Source organism: Rhamphochromis longiceps, linkage group LG6, assembly GCF_057381845.1.
Source record: "Rhamphochromis longiceps isolate RC_006_pf linkage group LG6, R_longiceps_female_GT1.1, whole genome shotgun sequence".
Taxonomy (NCBI): Eukaryota; Metazoa; Chordata; class Actinopteri; order Cichliformes; family Cichlidae; genus Rhamphochromis; species Rhamphochromis longiceps.
The window spans coordinates 34,260,119-34,281,735 of record NC_140562.1 but is presented as its reverse complement, the minus strand read 5'-3'; the positions used below and the strand labels follow the sequence as shown (position 1 = coordinate 34,281,735).

Here is a 21,617-nt window from a genome sequence, read left to right as displayed (position 1 = left end):
GCTCGCAAACAAACGTGTTTCAAGTATGTGTGTGTGTGGCTTCATTCATGCTGTACAGACAAGATAGTTGTTTATCAGTCGTAACCATCTGTAACATGTCATCTCGCCAATTTGAAAAAAAAATTTCACAAGTTTACTGGTAACACTTACTGTGGTTTACTTTCTAGCTCTGAAACAGGGAGGCAGCAGGAATAATTTAGAAACAAAAACGTTGAACATGCCCAAGAAATAATGTTTAATTATTTAATTGTTCCGATTTTAGTTTAACACTAATTAGTTAAAATGCATGTCCTATAAATTTTATTCTCGACCTTTAAAGGCTCTTTTTTTAAGTCTTCCTTTTAATATGAGGGGAAAACAAGTCCTATGCCAAGTAATCAACTTTAAAGGTGAATTAGGAGATTTTTGTAGCTTTTACTGGATTTCGGAGGAAAGCATAACATGCTCTAAACACAACAAGATGAAATTGTTCACTTCTTGTCCTGTCATAATATGTTGATAAGTAGTATTATATGTACAAGTCCCAGTGAGTTTCAGTTGGATACTGACTCTGTTGCTGGCTCTGATTTGTCATAATCAGAAAAACTCAAAGCTGCAAGTCACAAAACCAAAGATACTAAAATGCTCTGAAACATAAGGGGAAGCTCAAAGCTGAGTGCTCTATTTCTATTGGTTCATTACCTTTTATTTGTTACAAAGTTAATATAAAAAGTTGACTAACTCAGCTTTAAACACACTACCAGGTTCAGCGTTTAATTTACCCGTCACATTTACGTATCATGGCTTTAATTGTATGCAAAAGATTTTATTGAAGTTGAGCAGGCTGCAAATAAACAAACGTTTCTGTTTGCAGAAGAGGAAATGTGGGCCATCAAAGAGTTGCACAGTCAGTGCAGTAATTGGAAGAGCAAAGAAAATGTATTTCAGCTTAAAGGTAATTTAAATTGAATTTGTAAATCTCTGAATCTCTTTCTGTCCCTGATACAAATAGAGTCCCTCTAGCATATCTTCTCTCTCTTCATGTGGATTATCGTTGTATCTCTTGGCCCGCTGGAAGAATTATGGCTCTAATAACTTTCATTGGAGGCCCCTGAAGCATCAGTAAAATGTTTACTACAAGAACGCAGCAAGGTCCTTTGGTGAAGCCGTGCGTTCGTTACAGAGCCTTTGACTCAATTCAGTGTGTATAAATATATCCATTTCATTATAGGAGGCCAGTCAAATATTTGTTTCAGCGGTTTTCCCCCTATATAATGTAAATTGCTGCAAGCTGTTGCACTTGGAAAATGTTTTCTCATAATGCCTTTCTGCCTTCACATAAATCACAGCTAAATGTTGCATTCAAATGACTACAGACAGGCAATTTATTCTTGGCTTCCTCGTCCCCCTCCAGAGAGGCTTGTGGCGAGAGGGTCGCTTCGGTTTTAATAGCGACTGTCATTATTTGTTGACAGTTGTTCATCATCCTTTCCAAATTTATGGTGTTTCCTTAAAGTATTTCTTTGTTTTCTCTGCAGTTATGACCACTGTCAAATGAAGTGAGGGGTGAAAACATGTCAAGAATTAGGCCACTGTGAGGCAATGAGCACATGACATGACATCTTTTTTTCCTTTCTTTTTTTTAAACATAATGAGGTTAAGGGGAGATTCTTTTAATAACCCCTTTGCTCTAAAAATCCTACTCAGTAAATATCAATAAGGTTTTTCAACGTTTAATTGTCTCACATTTGGCTTCCGTAGTAAACCATGTAACAGGAGCCTGAAACATCACCTCAAATTGACAGTGACATTTCCATTCCTTTTATAAGGGACAATAATGATACATCATCCACAGGCAGCGAGATAAGCCTCTGGTGAAACCGTGGTTGCCTAACAACAAAAAAGCAGGATTGTGTTGTGCAGTGTGAGTGAGCTCTGTATCAGCTTTAACTGGATCTCAGTGGGGTTTGCTGACAGTTGAACCACTGTGTAAGTGGCCCTGAGTTGCCCCACTGAGGGATTTTGGGGAATCTGTCATCAGTGACAATCAAAGCTAATCCTGTAAAAATCCATGTCATAGCTGCCTGTTAACTGAGGCCCTAAATGATTATGACATTGTAGAGCAGAAGTGCAGATGCTGCTTCACTGAGGTTTGGTTGGACCTTTGAATTTGGGAGTAGTGCAGCGGATCCACCTGCCACACCGCCGTTGAAAAGACCTTTATGTCTCATACAACTAGTACACACCCAACAACGCAGTGAGCTAAGTAATTAGAGGATTGTGAAAATAGAATTAGACAACAAATAAATGAACGTTATTGCAGTAAAGTGAAGAATTCCCTGTGCAACAAGTACACCAAAAGCTTTTTTTTTTTCTAATTACCATTTAGCAATTTACCAATTACCATAATTATGAAATATATTGGAGGTCACACATCCCTCCTAGTAGAGCGTTTGTTGCAGTGAACCACAGCAGAAGTCAAATTGCAAATGCAATGAGTATAGTCTGCACAACACTCATTTTGTTAATTTACTTGCAAACAGTTAGGACCTTATTTGTTGGGCAATGACACAATTTTGTATTTTTGCCTCTGTGCACAACCACAAAGGCTTTAAATCAAATTAAAGTGATGACTTTCAGCTTTAGTTTGAGGGATTTTTAAAAACTTTTGCATCAACTTCTTAAAAATTACAGCCATTTTTATACACAGTTGCCCATTTTCAGAGGCTTAAAATTCATTGGAGAAAATGACAGAATTTTAAAGATGAGGATTGTTTCTCACATGTTGATGAAAATACTTTGCAGTGGGTGATTTTGGGCAAAGCTCAGCTTGCGGTAAATTCTGATATTCCACTAACACATCAGGACAGATTACTGTCTTGAAAATGTGCGTTTCTACCCCACAAAATACTAAAATATTTGACATTCCTAAGCAGAACAGAGATGTTTCTTAGTGGCTGCTCAAACATTGATACAAAAATGTTGAATAAATTCATTTGGTTTGGGAGGATAAGCGATGGTTCTTGGGCTGTGACACCCTTTTCGGGAAACCCAGAGGCTGGACTGGTTCCCTGGAACATGTCAGGGATTAGAAACTTGTTGGGGGTTGTGAGAAGTTTGTCAGGGGTCCCAGAATTTGTAGCCACACCCCTGTTCAGTGGTCTGGACCTGGAAAACAAATTCTATCTTTCAAAACTGCTCTTGGTTTTAGGGTCATGAAGAAAAACCCATGAAAAATTAGTTGATGGGAGAACTACAGTAACAGTGAGCTGTAATTCAGTTTGCTTATGAATATCTTGACTTGCACAGGTTTTGTTTTTGATTGTTTGGTTGTGCCTGCGAGCAGTATAACATAAAAATTACCAAGCTGCATGTGGTGAAAGACGGTGGAGAGGCATATGAAACAGAGGGAAGAGGCTGTTCTTAAAGTTGCAAGAAAGAGCATTGGTGGCAGTTTCATCTTTCATCAAAGTACTAATTTGTTCATACTGTATTGATTTTACATTATTTGTCAGTGACTATTTAATCTAACACAACAGTTTTGCATTGAAGAAGGATTGTGGGAAACCAATTATTTTCCCTTTGTGGGCAGAGTTTTAAACCATGACAGTGAAGTGATGACAAAGCAGAATAAATGACACTGGATCCAAAATCATGTTGTTATTCATTTGCTCCTAAATGATAACAGCATGCACGCTAAAAAAAAAAGGGATCGCCTTTCTCCGGCACAAACAGGCATATTGATACAATTTCTACGACTCTCAAAGTCATTTTTTTGCCACAGGGCACTACATACTGAAGAGATTTCACACTGACACTGTGGACACTCAAGGCAGAAAGTAAGTATTGCACGAGGTCACAGAGAGAAATGCTATTTCTATTTTATTAAATGTTTTGTGTGCTTTAAAGGACAAACAAAAAATAATCAACACTGAGAGTTCTGGTACGGTGAAGTGCAATGAGTAATTCAATATGAACTTTGTGTTCCTTTAATTAAATGATGGAATCCCAAATATGCTTTGTGTGTCAACACTGACACCAGCAGAGAAAAAAGATGAAGACACCCAGAGGGAGAAAAAGGTCAGTGAGAACATCCTGAAATAAAGAATTGGAGAATCCCACAGACAGACAGGAATACCGCAAACTAAGACAACAGTAACAGACTGAGATGGAAGTGTTTGTTACTCATAACATCACAAAGGCAAAAGAAGAAAAAAAGGCAAGCCTCTTAAAGTAAAACTAATTAGTGCACCACAAACAGTTAATCAGAAACTGCTAGAATAACTTTACTGCCTCAATAATGTGACATGATCTTTATTTGTTGAATTACAGCAATACAATTTACATTTAATGTCCTCTCTGGTGTCTTTACAAGGATAACACTGGACATAAAATTGATCTGAAGGAATAATAACATTTCCGCCTTTCACTCAAGTTAGAATCAATTGAGAATAAATTGGGTTGGTTCCTCGATTAAAGTAATAAAAATCCTGTGATGTGACCTAACAGAGGGGAATTTGTCTTTTTTTTTTATTCTAATAATCAAGAAATGTAGATTATAAAAACAGACCACTATGGAGATTTTCCTGTTCAGTCATGTCAGAACAGCCAACCATTATTCAGGAACACACATAAAACAAAGATCGGGTGACACAGAGACATTAAAACCACTCAAGTACAGACACAAAAGAGCCACAAGGATCAGATGGGTTTTCAGTCTGCAGATGTTCGACTCTTCTATCTGTGTTCTAGTACATCAGTGTGTAATTTAGACTTTATGTTGAAGTCTAACACCAAAATAAGACTTTTTCCACCTGCAAAATATGTGGATGCCCCATTGGGAGCAATAGTAAAAATGATTAAAAGTATCCAGAGTTGTGCAAATGATGTCATGTTGCTTTTATGAGTGTCTTACTATGATTTCAACGTGACATGAACACCATTGATTATAATAAATAGCAAACACAGACAGCATAAATCGCCATAAAACTGATGGCACAGCTCTGGTAATAGATGAAACCAGAGCTTGTCTGCATAGCTTGATTGAAAAACAAATGTAAAGACACTTTGGCTTTTAGGAACAGTTTTCTACACATTTCCTTAAGCATCAAGTGATATTTCTGCCTCATCACACTTTACATTTGTCCTGCAGATGTTCGTTTGCCGATAACTCATCCTGTACGAGAGCTAGCGAGCCGAGTCATGCATTCAACAGATCACCATTAATCACATTGTGACCTTCCTCTCAACCAGGCCCATCTAAAGCTCATTTATCCCCATTTGCCATGCAACTCTGCGGGTCGATAATTGGCAAAGCAAAACACAGATTAAACCCAATTTGGAGGGTTTCAACTTGAAGCTTAGCAGAGACGGCCAGGCTCAGGCTGAACTGGTCTCTGGTCCTGTCTGAGGCTAAACCAGGAGGGAACCACAAAACCTAAATCAAACCAGCCTGTTCTCTGTTTGTGTTGCATGCATGTGTGTGTATGTGTGCGCGTGTGTGAGTGTGCAAAGCATGCAGCATTGTGCTTCACCCAGCAATGGCATCACTAATAGAAACCAACTTTAAGCATTCAAACTTCGTTTGTCTCATTAACCTATTAGCTTAAAGCTTAATTACAGGATGTCGTAAAATGATTTGGTCTATGAGTAATGACAATATTTCAGCTCCTTAATGGCCAGAACAAAGCAAACTAAAGCTAAGTTAAGCAAAGCCGGTTGTTTTTCTTCCTCACGGCATGTCTGGGCTGCAGCTTTGGGCCTTTACCTCGCTGTGTAGGTTGGATAATTGTTTACTGGCGAGGTCTTTGTTGCATGAGGGCAACATCACGGCAGGAAAACAAAACTAATGACTAATTTCATGGCTATTGAGTCATTTTAAAAAGACCATCATGAGGATTAACTTTAAAAGGGCAACTGTTCCTAATCTGATAGCAGGTATTCAAGCTATGGTTCAAAAGGCATAATTACACTTGTAAAGTGAAAAACAAAGAAGGGCAATAAAACATCTTTTTTTTAGTGATTTCAAACACTTTTAGGCAAACGTAAACCATCTTGATTCTGCTTATCAAGCTAGTGGTTCAAAATACGCAGAAAGAACATCCCTCTTTGCAACAATGGGAGATGACCCCTAGGTGGCAGCGTACCTCATGAAACCTCTACCACTGTAAGTACATCACTCCAATTACAAAGCCTACTCAATCGTCCTTGCTTTTATTATCTCCGCGGGACAACAAAACTGGATGACAGCGCGTTCGAGCGCTCGATAAGTTATGATCAGCTGCCTCGGCTCTAGCTCATGCCCTTTAAACAGCAGCTTGATAGGATCTGTGAGGCTCGCTGAGCATGTATAGTGTTACTCTCATCAAAGGGGGCTGAATGGCGGTGAATGGAGGATGATGTGTGTACTGCCTCTGCTTAGTGGAGGCATTTCCAGCTGGCGCCAGGGCAGAGGAAACCCACTGAGACACACAACAACACACACAGACACAGGGGTCAGCTTGGATTCACCCTCCTCCTCCACCACTACCTCCTCCATGCCTCTTGGCCTCTACCGCCTCCTCTTCTTCTGCTCAAACCCTCACCCCCCACCTACACTTCCCAGGCCTGGCCGCCTCTCATCTGCTCTTTCTCTTTTCTTCTGTTTGTCCTCATTTTCTTTGCTGTCTTGTTTTGTCATCCTCATTTGCCCCGTCGTCCAACTTCTAAAAGTTAAAATGCTTTAATGACCCAGCTAACGGACAAAATAAGTTCTTTGCTGACTGTGAACAGGAAGAGAGACACTCCACCTTGCAACAAAACGTGCAAAAATGGTCACATGATTAGTCACATGTGTTTGAGCAGGTAGAGACAAGGATTTCCCCTTTGATGTGTTTTGTTAACTGGTAAATGAACTGGTTCTTAAATGGCGCTTTTCTACTCTACTACTGCTTGAGCACTCAGAGCACTTTATACTACCAGCCTCATTCACCCATTCAGACACAAACATTCAACCATGCACTTCTAATGCTTTGTATCTAACATTCACACTCCAGTGAACACATCAGGAGCAAATTGCAGTTCAGTATCTTGCCCAAGAATACTTTGGTATGTAAACCAACAACTTCCTGCTGGCAGATGAACTGCGCCAGCTTTATTTGATCTATTTTATTATTGATTAACATAAAATGGGAAATCAACAATAGACTGAAATATTTTTACTTATTATATCTATTTATTGTATGTATAAACAATGGAGGAATGAAATTATGTTGTTAGCAGGACAGAATATATTAAATAACGTATAAGAACCAGTATAACAACAGTTCAAACGAAATAAAATTAGAACATGTCTGTTAACACGGTTAGCTCGTTAATGTGTTGATGCCACGCATGGGGCGATCTGCAGTAACGGTTATGGTGTTAACTTCATTTTAACGAGATTAACGCTGACAGCACTAGTTTGTTGTTGGGTTTTGGGTTTTTTTACAAGTTGCATGCCATGAAACATTTACATGAAATCAAAAATGTAGACAAAACCACAATTTTCCCAACTAAAAATTACACTTTGCTTGAAGTATTTCTATATCCACATGTCTGAAATTCTTTATGCTTCCTGCTGATGTCTATTTCTATTGAGAGACCATGATTGTTCATATTTAAGAGCAGTTAATCAGTTTGAAATCAGATAAATAGTTTATTTTTATAAAGCAAAAGATTGGCAGATTTGTGCATGTATATAGTAAACAACTGGTTGGCGTTGCTCAACATGAAGAGTGAGCTGAAAACATGATGTCTGAATGAACCAAATCAACCAATCAGCACCTTTGAAGCAGAGCAAGGCTCTTTTTCTTCACTTGGACTGGCTGCCTTGGCGAAAACTCAACAGGAGAACCTCTCCTGTACCTGTCATGTTATCAAAAAAACTGACAACTAATGTATTGCTGCTCAGTCACAACAGGTAAAATTGATAGGTTACACAATTAATACTGATCATCTTTTTATTAAGCAAAGCTCTGCTGGGAATCCTTAGGTCCTGGTGGGGATTTTACTTTGCCATACGTTTCTGTCTTAACAATGCTGTTGCCCTGGGATGCCCCCTTCATGAATGTGTGTGCAAATGGGTGAGTGTGGCTTGTGGTGTAAAGTGCTTTGAGTGCTCAATAAAACTAGAAAATTGCCAGTCCACACGCCTTTCTCTTGAGAGGGATAATGCACCCTAAGACATGCAAAAAAAAAAGGCAGAACCGCTCAGGGTCGGCATGAGGAAAACAAGGTGTTGTTTTGAAACTCCTCAGATCCAAATCTGATCGATCATCCTCTGGATGCAGTGGAGTGACCCAAATGGGCCCTGTCTGTCTGTGTATAAACCCTATCTTGTTGGATGGGTTGCCAGATTTCCTATATCCATGCCCAGATTGATTGGTGATATTATAGCAGCACGAGGAGGACCAACAACAATAACAGGTTTTTAAGTAATGACTGATCAGTAGATGTTGCTCCTTCTCTCTGTCTTTTGGAGCCACTCCTACCTTTGCTTACTCTTTTTTCTTGAAAAGCTGACACTGCAGCCTGAGCGGCACACAAACATGGAAGAAAGTACTTACATCAGTGACATCAGAAGTCAGAGGAATGTAGTTCTGGTGCGACACTAACAGCTAAATAACTCTTGGCATGGCCTCCCTCACGATCTTCAGGGGGAACGCAGGGGAAGGGTGGGGGGACTCCAAATGGCCAGAACAAATTAAAAAGCCAACCTGCTATTTTACTGTTCAGATCTGTTGATGCTATAAAGCAAAATAGGCTTGGCCGCCTTTACGTGACTACTCGGCTGATTTTACGTGATTTTCCTCAGGCCCTGAATCTAAGCCCTTTTGGCACAACATGCTATGCCTTGACCAAGCATGGGACCTTTAAATGCACCAATAAATATTTTTTAGCACTTTATTTAATTCCATGCCCTGGGCCAACAGCATCTCAAAGTATGTCACTCAGCAACAACAGTGAGGAGGAGAAAAAAAAGGACCCTAAAGGGTAAACAGGGTGTAATGTAGATTTAATTAACAACCTAAGCACAGCGTCTCTCTCTCACTCACTCGCTCACACACACGCACACACACATGCACACACACATACCACATGAAGGCTTAAATATACTGTAACAGACACAAGTTGCACATAAACTTTATCAAACACATAACTTTAGGTTAATGGCTTCATATTCACACACACACACACACACACACACACACACACACACACACACACACACACACACACACCTTCAAGTCTTTGAGCCACACATCCCTGGGTTTACAGCGATGGTGTGAAAATATGAGTGTAAATGAGATGCAGACAGGCTCACAGCAGTGAACCCAGCAAAGAGAGATAATAAGAGGATGTGGCTTGGCTTTGAATTGCTAAACTAAAGTTTGAGGAGATGGAAAGAGTCATATTTTGAATTCTATGCATACTGATCATCTTTGAGCAACAGAGTGTAAACGGAGCCGAACATTTTTCTTCTGCCGGTAATTCAAGATTACATTTTTTAAATATTAAAAAATATGCACTGATCCCTTTTTCCTATGTAGCTCAAAAAGCAGGAATGTGTGGAAAGCATTCAAAGTGTCTTTACAGAAATATTTAGTCACAAAGAGCAGTTCTGTATTTAAAATATACTTGGCTATATGCATGTTTTATAAGTAAAATGTGTCACAAAAGTTACTCAAGAATAACTGAAGGAACAATTACAAGCTGTCTCTGATTTATTTTCAGAAACAAACTCACTATAAAACCTGTTTAGTGACTCATTAGCTTGATAAAATGAAGCAAAAATAATAATAATAATAATAATAATAATAATGATTACTTAAAGAATATTTATAACATTTGTGTGACATGAGGTCCTGTTTTATTTATCTAGTTTGTACTAGTGAAAGTCCGTTACATATGTAACGGAGAGGAGCGATAGTCTCTAACTCGGAGAACCAAGGTTACAATGTAACCGTACATTTAACAAAGTTTGAAGTTGCTAGTTTGCAAGTTCTGTGAGGATGTCCTTGTGTTAACACGTGAGATAGAATACCATATTGATTTCATGTTAATAATACAATATACAAATAATCCAGTAACTGTGTTACACTTTATACAATAGGGGGATGAAAAAACACTAGTAATTAGTAAAAAGATAAAAGTAATTATTCGTTACTAGTCAACACCACAGCGTGTGGCTACCAAAGCATAAAATTAAAGGAGAAAAGAAAAAGAAAAAAAAACAATAACCATTTACAAAAAAAAAAAACATACATTAAAGATAAGCTAAATTTGAATGATAATATGTTATTTATAGCTGTTATGGTAATATTGCTATCGTAACTTATTTTAGGCAAAATACTGTCAAGTGAAGATCTGATACCTTAATAGTGCCTAATTACTATCTTTGGTTTTGTGCATTAAAATGATTGCATTACATCCACTGAAATACCATATACACTCACCAGCCACTGTACTATGCACACCTGTGCTAGTACTGGGTTGGACCCAATTTTCCCTTAAGAAGTGCCTGAGTTCATGAATTCAGCTAGAAACATTCATTAGAAATTTTGCTCCATATTGACATGATTGTGTCACACAGTTACTCCACATTTAAACAATCCACAGTTGTTACTAAGTGACCCGAAGTATTCACATCATTACACTGACCACTGATATAAGGCAGGATGGATCCATGCTTTCATGTTGTTCTCATCAAATTTTGACCCTACCAACCAAATGTCACAGCTAAAATTTAGACTCATCAGACCAGGCAACATTTTTCTTCAGTTGTCCAAGTTTGGTGAGTCAGCGTGAGCTGCAACCTCAATTTCCTGTTCTTAGCTGACAAGAGTGGCACCCACTGTGCTCTTCTGCTGGTGAAGCCCATCTGCTTCAAGGTTTGATGTGTTGTACATTCAGAGATGCTCTTCTGCATATTTCCTTTGCAACAAGTGGATATTTGAGTTGCTGTAACATCAACGTCATTTTCACACAGAGAACTGATGCTCGCTGGATTTTTTTCTCTTTTTTCCAACCATAAAACCTTGAGATAATTATGTGGGAAAATCATAGTAGATCAACAGTTGCTAAAATACTCAGACTAGCCAAACACTATGCCATGTTTAAAATAATTTAACTTTCTTCCCCATTCTGAAGCTCAGTTTGAACTTTGGCTGTTCGTCTTGAGCATGTCTACATGTCTACATGCTTTGAATTGCTGCCATGTGATTAACTGATTAAATATTTGTGTTAACGAGCAGTTGAACAGGTGTAGGTAAGAATGTGGCCAGTGAGTGCATATTAACTTATTATTGGTAAAACTGTTTTACACAGAATAATAGATAATAGATAATCAACCATAAGCCAAGACTATGTTTGAAACCTCTGACAAGGACAACTTTTACTACGGAGGATAGAAACACCTAATGACTGTTTCTAAAATATCATCAGTGATGTTAAGTTATTAATTCAATTCATTAGTAGCAATGACTCAAAATCATCATTGCCGGTTCTGAGTGAGAGAACTCAACACTTCAGACATTTATTTCTGTTCAGTCGGTGACATCAGAACAGATGTGCCTGATGTAAATGTTTGGCAGTTAAACCACTGGAAACAAGCTGTGCTGTGATCTCAGATTCATCCGACTCACATGAAAAGTTCTGTTCCAAAATAAGATTAATGCCATTTGGAGAAAAAAAGGGAAAAAAATGAATGAGACATAAAGAAAAGTCAAGAGAAATTCTTCATACTTCTTACATTGGCAATTTTCCAAACTAAACCTTAGAGTCAAGACACATTAAATACTGTACAGATATATTATTTGTTAATTAAATACATTTAAAAAACATAGACGCTTTTAACGCATAATTAGCACTTATAATATCTACTGTATGGTTAGAGCAGCTTATTCATACATCAGGATTACATCAGGATTGTGATAAGTTAACCCTGTGTTCACCATAAAGGCTTTTACACAATATTTATAGCAACATAAGTTAAACAAGAACGAAAACAGAACGTCATGTAATTGGCTACTGTTCACAATAAGCGTACCTACATGAACATACAGTACAGGTTTTGTTTGTAATCATACATTAAAGGCTCTTAAGCTGTATCTATCATTACAGAAAGTAGCTCACATCATAATGTGACATAACAAGAGTCATCAAATGAGGAGTGGATTCAGAAAACAAACAGCATGTTTAAGTGATGCATACTTAATTGTGTTTTGTATTTAATTAATACTGATTAAGTGAACTTTTCTGGAAATTAATTACAAAGCCAATAACCCATTATGACAAAACTGTTTCCCAAAATCCGAATTTGGCTTTAACCTTACACAACTGCAATTAAAAGTCTAGACATAATAAGATGTGGGGTCAGCTAAATTCAGTAAAATGGAAAATGTCTTAATAGTCAAATTATGTGCACATTCAATAATGACTTCATACATTCTGCTCTAAGACTAAATCAGAAGACGAGGCAAGATAACAAGGCAGCGCAATGAGGGGAAACTCATTAAAAACTTATCTTCAGTTCTCACTGCAAGTTCTCGCCTTGCTTCTCTTCTCTCACCTCCAACTCACTCAGATGAGTACACATATTACCCATTATATACGTATATACACCACACATGAATGCAAACATGCACACATGAGCTCATACTAATGTAAGCATGAACAGTGAACAGTATTTACATGAGTGCGGACACACACGCCGGATCCAGACTTTAGTCATGACTCAGTAACGCTGTAAAAGTCATGCACATTCCTGCCTTTAACCACAAGAACTCACCACACGCACGCATGCCTTTACGTTGGCGCACCAGTATAAGCGAGTGATTCAGTGAGCTGTCTGAGGGAGGAAAAAAAAATCCAAACACGCACACACAGACGAAAAATAAAGTAACATAACATCCACCATGCCCCTCATTGTCATTTTCTCCCCTACACATTCTTCACTCATCTGCTTCCAGCACTCCTTTCAGCGGTTCGCTGCCTGGTTTGATCACCTCAGCCTCCTTCAAAGCGCTGATGACTGGTAACCATGGCGATGGCAGCTCAGGTCCGCTTCTCTTGACCTGATTTAGGTGGCTGAGAGCAGCGTACAGTCCGGCGTTGGTGCCGCCGTGCACACCTTGCTCCTGCTCCTGCTGTTCTGTGTAGTACATCTCCAGAGCTGCAGGGGTGCAGTGCTTCTGCTGTTAGAGGGAAATATACAAACAGCTTTGGTGTTTTCAGTATTACTCACACACTGATTTGACATCATCATCACAGAACAAAAGCTATCCTGAGTCAAGATAAACTGCAGATTTCCTCCACCTGGTCCAATAGGAAGCAATCTGTTTTATGACTAGGAAAGCACAGTCCATGGGGATAAAGAACCATTTATTTGCATCATATTAGTTAGATATTACAGATTCAATTATGACTGATAGTTTTCTGTGCCTGTTATAGAGTTTACCTAAAATAATGTTTAATTGCATTCTGATTTATATTCGTGCTCTTCTGTATGTTTCACCTTGTTGTTTCATTTTCAATCATGCGTGCAGCTGCTTTGAGCATTCTGGTTTTCTACAAGAACAACTTACAAAAATGTATTGAAAAATGGAAGCCAGCAGCTGTCATAGGTTACTGTTTGTCTTTGCACTTTTGGAAGAAGCTTCTGAAGCTTGAGACAGTAACTAAGTAATCCTGGGTCGAATGTTGCCTGTTTTCACATGCAATGCACATCAAACTGCTGAGTGGAACATTTGAATTTCACATACATTAGGTGGGGCTGGAAAGAGTTAAAGTGTAAAACCATGTTTCAGTCCTGTTCAGGAAGTTGTATTACATCCACATGTAATAAACCACATACAGATTACTTTCAAATGCTGTTTCAGAGGCTAAGAAAACAATTTAAAAAACAATATATGTAAAAGGTACTCCAGATGATAATTGAAGCTTTTAAACATACAAGGAAGTATCAGAGTGTGAAGAACTTTTACAGACAGAAAAGTAATACAGTTGAGGGTGTTTAAATGCTTGGTGCACAAACATAATTAAAGATTCATATCCCCAATAAGCCTTCACTTGAGGCTAAAGCATCCTTCAGAACATCCTTAGACTCACATTTACCTAATAGAATTAAAGATACATATGAAATTATGTGGGGGAATTAAACCAAGACACTGAATGCCCGTCCTTTTATGGTTGTGTTTTGAAAAGGGCCCATGACCTTGCAAGTCTTTCCCTTAAGGAGAATTCACTACCTGACCTTCCCTAAAAGCAAGGAGTCAAGCCTCTGAAAAGCACAGCAGTGACTACACCACCCTCCACCTTCCATCCTCTTTTTATGTCTCTAACAACACATTAGTAGGGGGGAAAATGCTAAAAGCAACTGTAACCGGCAAAAACTTCAAAAGCTTTGCCGGAAGGTCCTCCTCCCATCCTCCCCCCCTTCCCTTCCTTGCTTCCCCCCCTCACCGTTAAGCCTTTAATCACAGTTTAGTCACGCTCAGCTCTAATTAAAGACCCCTACAATTCACAAGCGGGCATCCCAATCTCTGCCTGACCAGTAAGTAGGCTGTCACTCCCCTTCCTTCCCCCACTCTCTCTCTATCTACCCCACTCTCTCATTTTCCACTGCGAGACAGGCCCTTTAACTAACATTCGCGGTTGTGCTGATTTGGTGCACGATGCCTCCAAGGTGTCGTTTGCAGACGATGAGTTTGTGTTAGTCCTGAAGTGACTGAAATGAGAGTGTGCGGAGAAGAAAACACCAGACGAGCTGCACTGTAGACTGTCGAAGTACTCCACGCAGACTACTTCCACAGTAATAAGTTTGTGATATAGAAAGATGAGACTATGACCTTCTTCAGCTGTTCTCTGCTATGCTGCAAGAAGATAATAGAACATCTCCGATAATTTTCTTTCCTTGAACCATATTAAAAAAAATATCACTATTTGTACATCTATGTTTGTGTGTGTGTGTGTGTGTGTGTGTGTGTGTGTGTGTGTGTGTGTGTGTGTGTGTGTGTGTGTGTGTGTGTGTGACAGTATTACTCATATCATGAGGATCTGTCGGCCTTCTAAGAAATAAAAGCTTTAAAATATTTCATAACGTAAATTTTTACTTTGTAGGTTGAAGCTATAATTTAAAAATTAGTCATAGTTAGGAAATGAACATAAATCAGGGGAAGGATCTGACTTTGTGTGGGCATGTGTGCAGACACATGGTTACGAGACATGTGTTTATGCTAAGCGTGGTGTTTGTAAAATAAAGAAGCTCGCTGTGCACACATGGATACGCTGCCCACCTTCAAGATGAAACCCTCTGGGCAGGTAAGTTGGTCGTACCACATGGCTTTGTACATGAGCAGAAGGAGCAGGCTGGTCAGAAAGGCCAGAGTAATGAGGATCAGACCTGTGATCTGAGGAAAAACACATAGTTATACAGAATGTAAGACAATACTTTTCAGTTCAGTTTTATTTATATAGCGCCAAATTGGATTCCACCTATGTCTATGGCCTTTAGCCACCAGGTGCTTTAGCTCCGGACACAGACTATATGTGAAGATGGTGACGTTTATAGCTCTGTCAAAATAGATGTTTCGTCTTTCTTGGTGCCTGGGTATAGCTGCTATAGTCTAAAAGGACCCACTGTGAAATTATCTATTGGACTACCATGTTGAAGCCTTCAGTTCGGCATTTTGACCACTGCCATTTAGATTTTTTACTTTTTTATAACCCAACATGATGAGCAAAGGAGTGGATCTAATTGAAAACCCGAGGACGCTATGCATGATCATACAGCTGTGACCTATCAATTGGAAGAAGAATAAATCCTGCTTATTGTAAATATAATTTTCAAAAGAAACATCATGGTGTACTGAAAAACACTCTAAATTAGTTACTGATAACATGAACACATTATTTTGGTAATAAATCAAGTGATAATTGAAGTCATTCTTTCACAGATTCCTATTCAAACATTTCTGAAAGGAGAGGAGACAAAAGAGCCTTACAGCTCCTGTTTTCATGATATAATAGGTTGTTGATATGATTATTTAAGTTTTCTTTGAGAAAACACCACTAGCCACTTTCATATTAAATGAATGAGGCAACATATTACAATCTTTTATGGAGTTCTTGAGCCGTTTCAAATAGAATGAACAACTTAATTAAAGAGCTCGGCTCTACGCTTTTTAGCAATCAATACAGTGCATTTGCTGGGGACTACTTTCAGCCAGACATTAATACACATGAAATGCTCTAATGAGGAGCAGGCCATTGCACATGATGGATTCAAAACAGTGCTAGTGTTTATTAAAACAAATGCAAAGTCCACCAAGCACTGCTGGACTTAACAGAAACACAACACAGACTTATACTAAATTTACATGTGTGAAGATTTTCACCCTTTACCTTGGCCTTCTCAGAGACATCACTGTAAAGATTGATATTCAGCTTCTTAATGTTGGGAAAATACAGCTTGTTCTTCTTCTTCTGCTGCAGCTGGTACTGTGTTGACGTTTTCACAATGACCTGCAGCAGAGGGAATGCACTGTCACTGCGAGTTCCTGGAAAAATTCCTATTAATCCATTATGGTTGATCGAGGATGCCCTCAGTTTTCAGCACAGGTTCAGCAATCCTGCTACCACTGAACACCATGATGGTTGTGTAAAAAAATAAAAGCATCACTTGCAAAAGCAGATCGTTTTAATGATATGTTAAAAACACATTTGGGAACTACAAAGTGTTTTTATGTTAATGTTTCACCATCATTTACTGAGCCTGTAGAACATCCTGTGCTGCTAAGAGCATTATCGGACAAAATATGATTCTGAGAGCTTTCTTCTTGTGTTATGTATTCAAAGAGGCGCTTGCATTGAGTGGGCTGGTGCCAAGGTTTTAACCTGGGATGGTGGGCAAGGAGAGGTAAATATAGCACTCTCGGCATTGGGGTTTAAGTGAGGACAGGTAAGTATGCCCACATGAATTTAAATATTGTTTGTCGTAATCTGTTGGGCATTTTTGCAATGCTGTAATGCATGGTTCTGTTGCACCCAGTGTTCAACTTGGAAACAGTATTTTAGAAAACAGAAGTGGGCAGGCACAGAAAAAGAACAAGGTGGAGTACAATTTTACCTTTTCTGCAAAAGGTTGCTGGAGCTGGTTGACCTCCAGGGGTGTGATGAGGGGGATGTTATCAAAGCCATCGTCCGCAGATGGCTGCTTCTCCAGCTTATCGGACAGATTGCTGGCCAGCTTCACCATAGCTGCTTGTCTGTCTGAAAATGACCGGACGGATCTCGGAATCAGGGACAGATTTAGTCAGACTGAGTGTTTTTGTAACCAAATGTGATAGAGCTGCTTGAGGACCCTGCCAGGACACAAGAGGAAGTGAGAAGATAACAGTCTGATGAGGACTAATGGGCCAGGATAAGACAAATATACACTGCATCAAAAGAAGAAAGGAGCATGAAAATTAATTTTGAGTCATTTTAGCAGCGCAGCTGAAGATAAGGAAGTGTGTGTTGGTCTACTACTTTTGCTCAAAGCAAATTACAGCAATAATGACTGTACCGAGTGACATTATTTTATAAATATAAACATAATATATGCCACTGACTTTGCCAAAACAGCTATCAGATGCACTGCCATCACATCTGCTTCATAAAAACATGTAATCCTTGGCAATATCTTTAATTTGCATAGTGCCACGTTCAGGCCGCTTCTAATTTTTACGACTAAATTAAAAACTAACAAAATCAATGATATTGCCATAATGCAAAGCTGCACTGTGTTTAACATTAAATGCATGCTAAGTTCTTGCTAAAACAGTGAATAATGCATTTGATAAATTTAAAAACACTGTTATTGTGAGCATAGCTTGCTGACATGCACAGAATAACAACCAGTGTTTGTTTAGAAGTTACGTATTCTGGCTAACACTATGTATACACGTATTAAATATTTTAAATTACTATTTCTTGGCGGGGAGCAGTGTAGACATTTTTACTCTTTCTGCTAAGCTACCCAACTGCCTATTTAACTAAATGTTCATAGTATATTCCTGGAATCATATTATAGCACTTGACAGAAAGCAATTTAGCAGATTTCAAGCTATTTCTTGACTAACTGCCTTTTAAAACTGTCGACACACGACACGAATGACTTTGATCATATTGTTACAGTCCGTTGTTGCATGGAAACCTTAGTTCCTGGCATTTATGGGCATGTTACTTTGGCATATACCACCCACCAACGCATTGTTGTAGATAAAGCACACTCCCCAACGGCAGCAACCTTCCCCAGCATGCCACACTGTAAAAACTGCTCAGTTTGAGTCTTTGATGAGAAACCCATCAAAGACTCATAACAACTCTCAATCTCGTCAAAGCACCTGCGGGGTGTGCCAAAATAAACCTCATCAACGGAAGTCACACTCAGTAACTCGTGGGACCCAAAGGATCTGCTGCTAATGTCCTGGTGCTAGACACAATATTAGGTTTGAATCTTGGGGCTGATCAGTGCGGTAATAGCTCGAGGACATACAGTATTTAAGTAACTCAGAGAAGCCAACTCTGTTTCCTGTTTATCCAGCCCAACAGTCTGGAGTAAACATATTTCATTATTACTCTGTATCTATGAATCTACTATCTATCCATCTCTTCCTCCAGCCTCTCACTTTTAATGTTTATAGCCAACATATACAAACTTTATTCTCTCAGTGCTGTTCTGCTCAGATAACTGTCTGATTTCTTTTTCTCCTCTGACAATGAACTAGATGTGGAGGGAAGAGGTGAAGAGCCACTTATCTCATTCACGCATTGCAACACAACACCTTCCCCCAGCAAAGGACGCCATTGGCCCACTGATGCCAGTGACTCACAATGATGATACACACCAGGAGGCAAAGAGCTAGAGTTTGTATGCTGCTGGAGAAATCCCCAGTGCTCAGGAAATGTGTTTTTGATGAAGGAGACAGAGGATCATTTACTAAAGCCTCTAGTCCGTCATCAAGTGGAAAATGCATATAAAAATATTTTTAACTATGTGACAGCCTTCTACCAAACATTCTCAGCATTTTGGAAAACAACAAAAACCATTTGGACGTTTAAAATCTTTGTTAGGTAAGATCTTGACTGACTCTAGGGTATTACTCAAGACTACAACACATATTTCTTGATGAGTGGGTGGTTATAATGTGGTCATCTGCGCTGACCGCCATTTTTCCTCCCCACGGTTGGAGTGAAGTGCGGGTGCGATGATTCATCCTGAATCTGTGATTAACAAATGAGTCGAGTGCTGCTGTCAAACATTCAGTGTTCCCACACTCTGACAGGAAAGGAGTCCAGAAATTGAAGGAGCTGCAAATGACATCCTACAAATTCACAACCACGGCTCGTTTCAATCATACATACAATTATACTGTAAAAGATTAATGATTACTTCACAGTTCTATCCATCACCTATATCTGACACACTGAAGGAGACTTGAAGCTGTCTAAAGGTGAATACATGCTGTGCTATGAATAGGTAGCAGAGTGTTTGCTACCTGCGCCTGTCAAGTTCTTCAGGGTTCACTGGTCATGCATATCTAAACTTACTGCATTGAAGACTGCTGCTGCAAGATACACAGGCTGTGTATGCAATAATCAGAGACCAGAAATATGGATTGATAAAACACATTTCTGTGCAGTTGTGTTTTGAATTATTGGGCTATTTAAACAAATATTGCAAACTTATATATTTTTATTTTGTTCTTCCACTGTTTATTTTCTACATTATTGTTTTTAATGAACTGCAGACTTAATTAATACCCATAGGAGACGAGGGCAATCACAGAATTTAAGTGTAGCCTCTTATATAATGTGGAGGTATAGGGGAAATTGCAACGCATGTCAGTAACACATACAGTCCCATGGAGCACTCAAATCAAGGCTTTATTGTTGTCCATTCATTCCCCAAAGAGGATGACAACCCCCCCAATATAAGCTACCTGCACTAAATCACTTAATTGGGCAACGCATATCTAATCGATATTAAATAATCATCCCCCAGCTACATAACCCGCAACCGATCAGGCTGTTGTTAAACCGCATTCACGTCCGTCTAATAAACACAAATAAACCGCTGCACCGTCAGAAACACTGAAGCAGAAGGAGGAATAAAAACTTACGGTGGTCTTGCGGGCTCTCCGGTTGCCTGTGGATGGGATCGGAGCTCACCGATGCTGAAGGGGACTCGGTGTGAACGCAGGTTGCCGTGGTGATGTGAGATTCTCGGCAGGACTGCGCATGTAATTCAGCCTGGAGCGGCTCCGTCCTCCAGCAGAAACTGGCAGCTTAATGCGCGTCTCAGCGCGGCTCGCGAGGACCTCAGCTGATGTACGTGTGTGAGCCACATATTCATATGAGACTGTTTGTGATCGAAAGCGCCTCGTTTGTCTCTGAATTGAAAGACGGAGAGACCATTACTTCATCTTGGTTTCCAGGTTTGCGTACATTAACACAAGTGTTGGACTTCAGTGCAGTTTTGTGGTCCTTTTGAAGGATCTTGCACTTTTTACTTGATTACATTTAAGCTACTTGACACCTATAATTTCCGTTTAAGGTGCGCTTTACTTCAAGTCTCGTTATTTAGCATTTTTAATAAATGTAAACATATCTAATCAGTGCTTTACAAGCTGACATGTTCTATGTGAGGTGTCCACTAGAGGAGTTAGAATTGCTGATAACGACATTAATACGCTTTACATCTTCTCACAACTTAAATAAGTGTGTTTCAAACCAAGTGCTTAAAAAGTGCTACTTAGTGGGATTCAGACAGATTAAGATTTTACACTGGAAAAAAACCTACTTAAACCAACTTAAATGCAATTACACATTTAAAAAGAGCCCTATAAAGCAGTTCATATTTAAAATACGAACTGTAAAAGGGAACATTGTGCAAAACCAGTTTTATTGTTGATATTGTAGCACATTTTAGTACATTTTACCTCCATATTAATTGAGTGATTTTACTTTCATGTGAGTATTTTTAAACTGATGTATATGTTTAGTTAAATGTACATTTACCTGTAACTGGGCCTAAACTTTATAGCATCTTTGATCTTCAAAAGAATTGGAAGTAAAGGTCTTGAAAACATAACTTAGTAATGATGGGCAAAAGGTTAAAGATCTGCAGACATAGCCCAGTTGTCTCTGACCTACTAACACATATCCCATGACCCAGGTGACCTGCAGAGTCTTCAAAGGCATATTTAAGCTTTAGCTTATTTCTGTTTCTTTTTTCTTTTATTCTTTGTTGTTGTTGTTTTTTTTTATAAACTCTTGAATCAAATGTGTATTGCTGTGAGGGAGAGTCATTTAGAGGTGCTTACTGAGGTTTTTTGTTTTGTTTTGTTTTTTGATTGGTGCTTGGTCACCTAGTTTAATTCTGTCAGTAACTCTCAGTAAAGTCAAGCAGGGGGGAAAAGTATTTAATCATACATGTGTATGTGATGAGAGTGAAATAAGAAAGTGATGCATTAGTGGGAAGAAGAAGCCATGCTTGTCTGCAAATTTAGGTAAACCTTTTCATGGAAAGGGGACTCATGCTGTTTTCTTCTTTGGCTGTGTCTGACTGTATGAAT

General features: G+C 38.9%; 1 protein-coding gene across 3 annotated transcripts; it reads right to left on the bottom strand.

The window, feature by feature from the left end:
* Positions 1-9,765: 9,765 nt before the first annotated feature.
* On the bottom strand, positions 9,766-20,885 carry caly (calcyon neuron-specific vesicular protein). 3 transcript variants are annotated; one of them, XM_085410349.1, is made up of 5 exons: positions 20,163-20,885; positions 17,126-17,288; positions 16,402-16,521; positions 15,294-15,407; positions 9,766-13,193 (listed from the first exon to the last, which is right to left on the bottom strand). In XM_085410349.1, the coding sequence occupies exons 2-5, from the start codon at positions 17,252-17,254 to the stop codon at positions 12,951-12,953; spliced, it is 606 nt and encodes a 201-aa protein (XP_085266475.1). In that variant the 5' UTR covers positions 17,255-17,288; positions 20,163-20,885; the 3' UTR covers positions 9,766-12,950. The 3 variants fall into 3 exon arrangements, with proteins under 3 accessions (XP_085266475.1, XP_085266472.1, XP_085266473.1); XM_085410346.1 differs by having other exon boundaries at positions 9,767-13,193; positions 17,126-17,360; positions 20,163-20,881; XM_085410347.1 differs by having other exon boundaries at positions 9,767-13,193; positions 17,126-17,268; positions 20,163-20,876.
* Positions 20,886-21,617: the final 732 nt, after the last annotated feature.

Excerpts from the sequence above, each read along its gene's own strand:
- caly (XM_085410349.1), bottom strand. The coding sequence starts at position 17,254 with ATGGTGAAGCTGGCCAGCAATCTGTCCGATAAGCTGGAGAAGCAGCCA. Across the intron at positions 15,408-16,401 it reads ATGTCTCTGAGAAGGCCAAG|ATCACAGGTCTGATCCTCAT; the intron begins GTAAAGGGTGAA and ends GTTTTTCCTCAG. Across the intron at positions 13,194-15,293 it reads CAGAGGGTTTCATCTTGAAG|CAGAAGCACTGCACCCCTGC; the intron begins GTGGGCAGCGTA and ends TCCCTCTAACAG.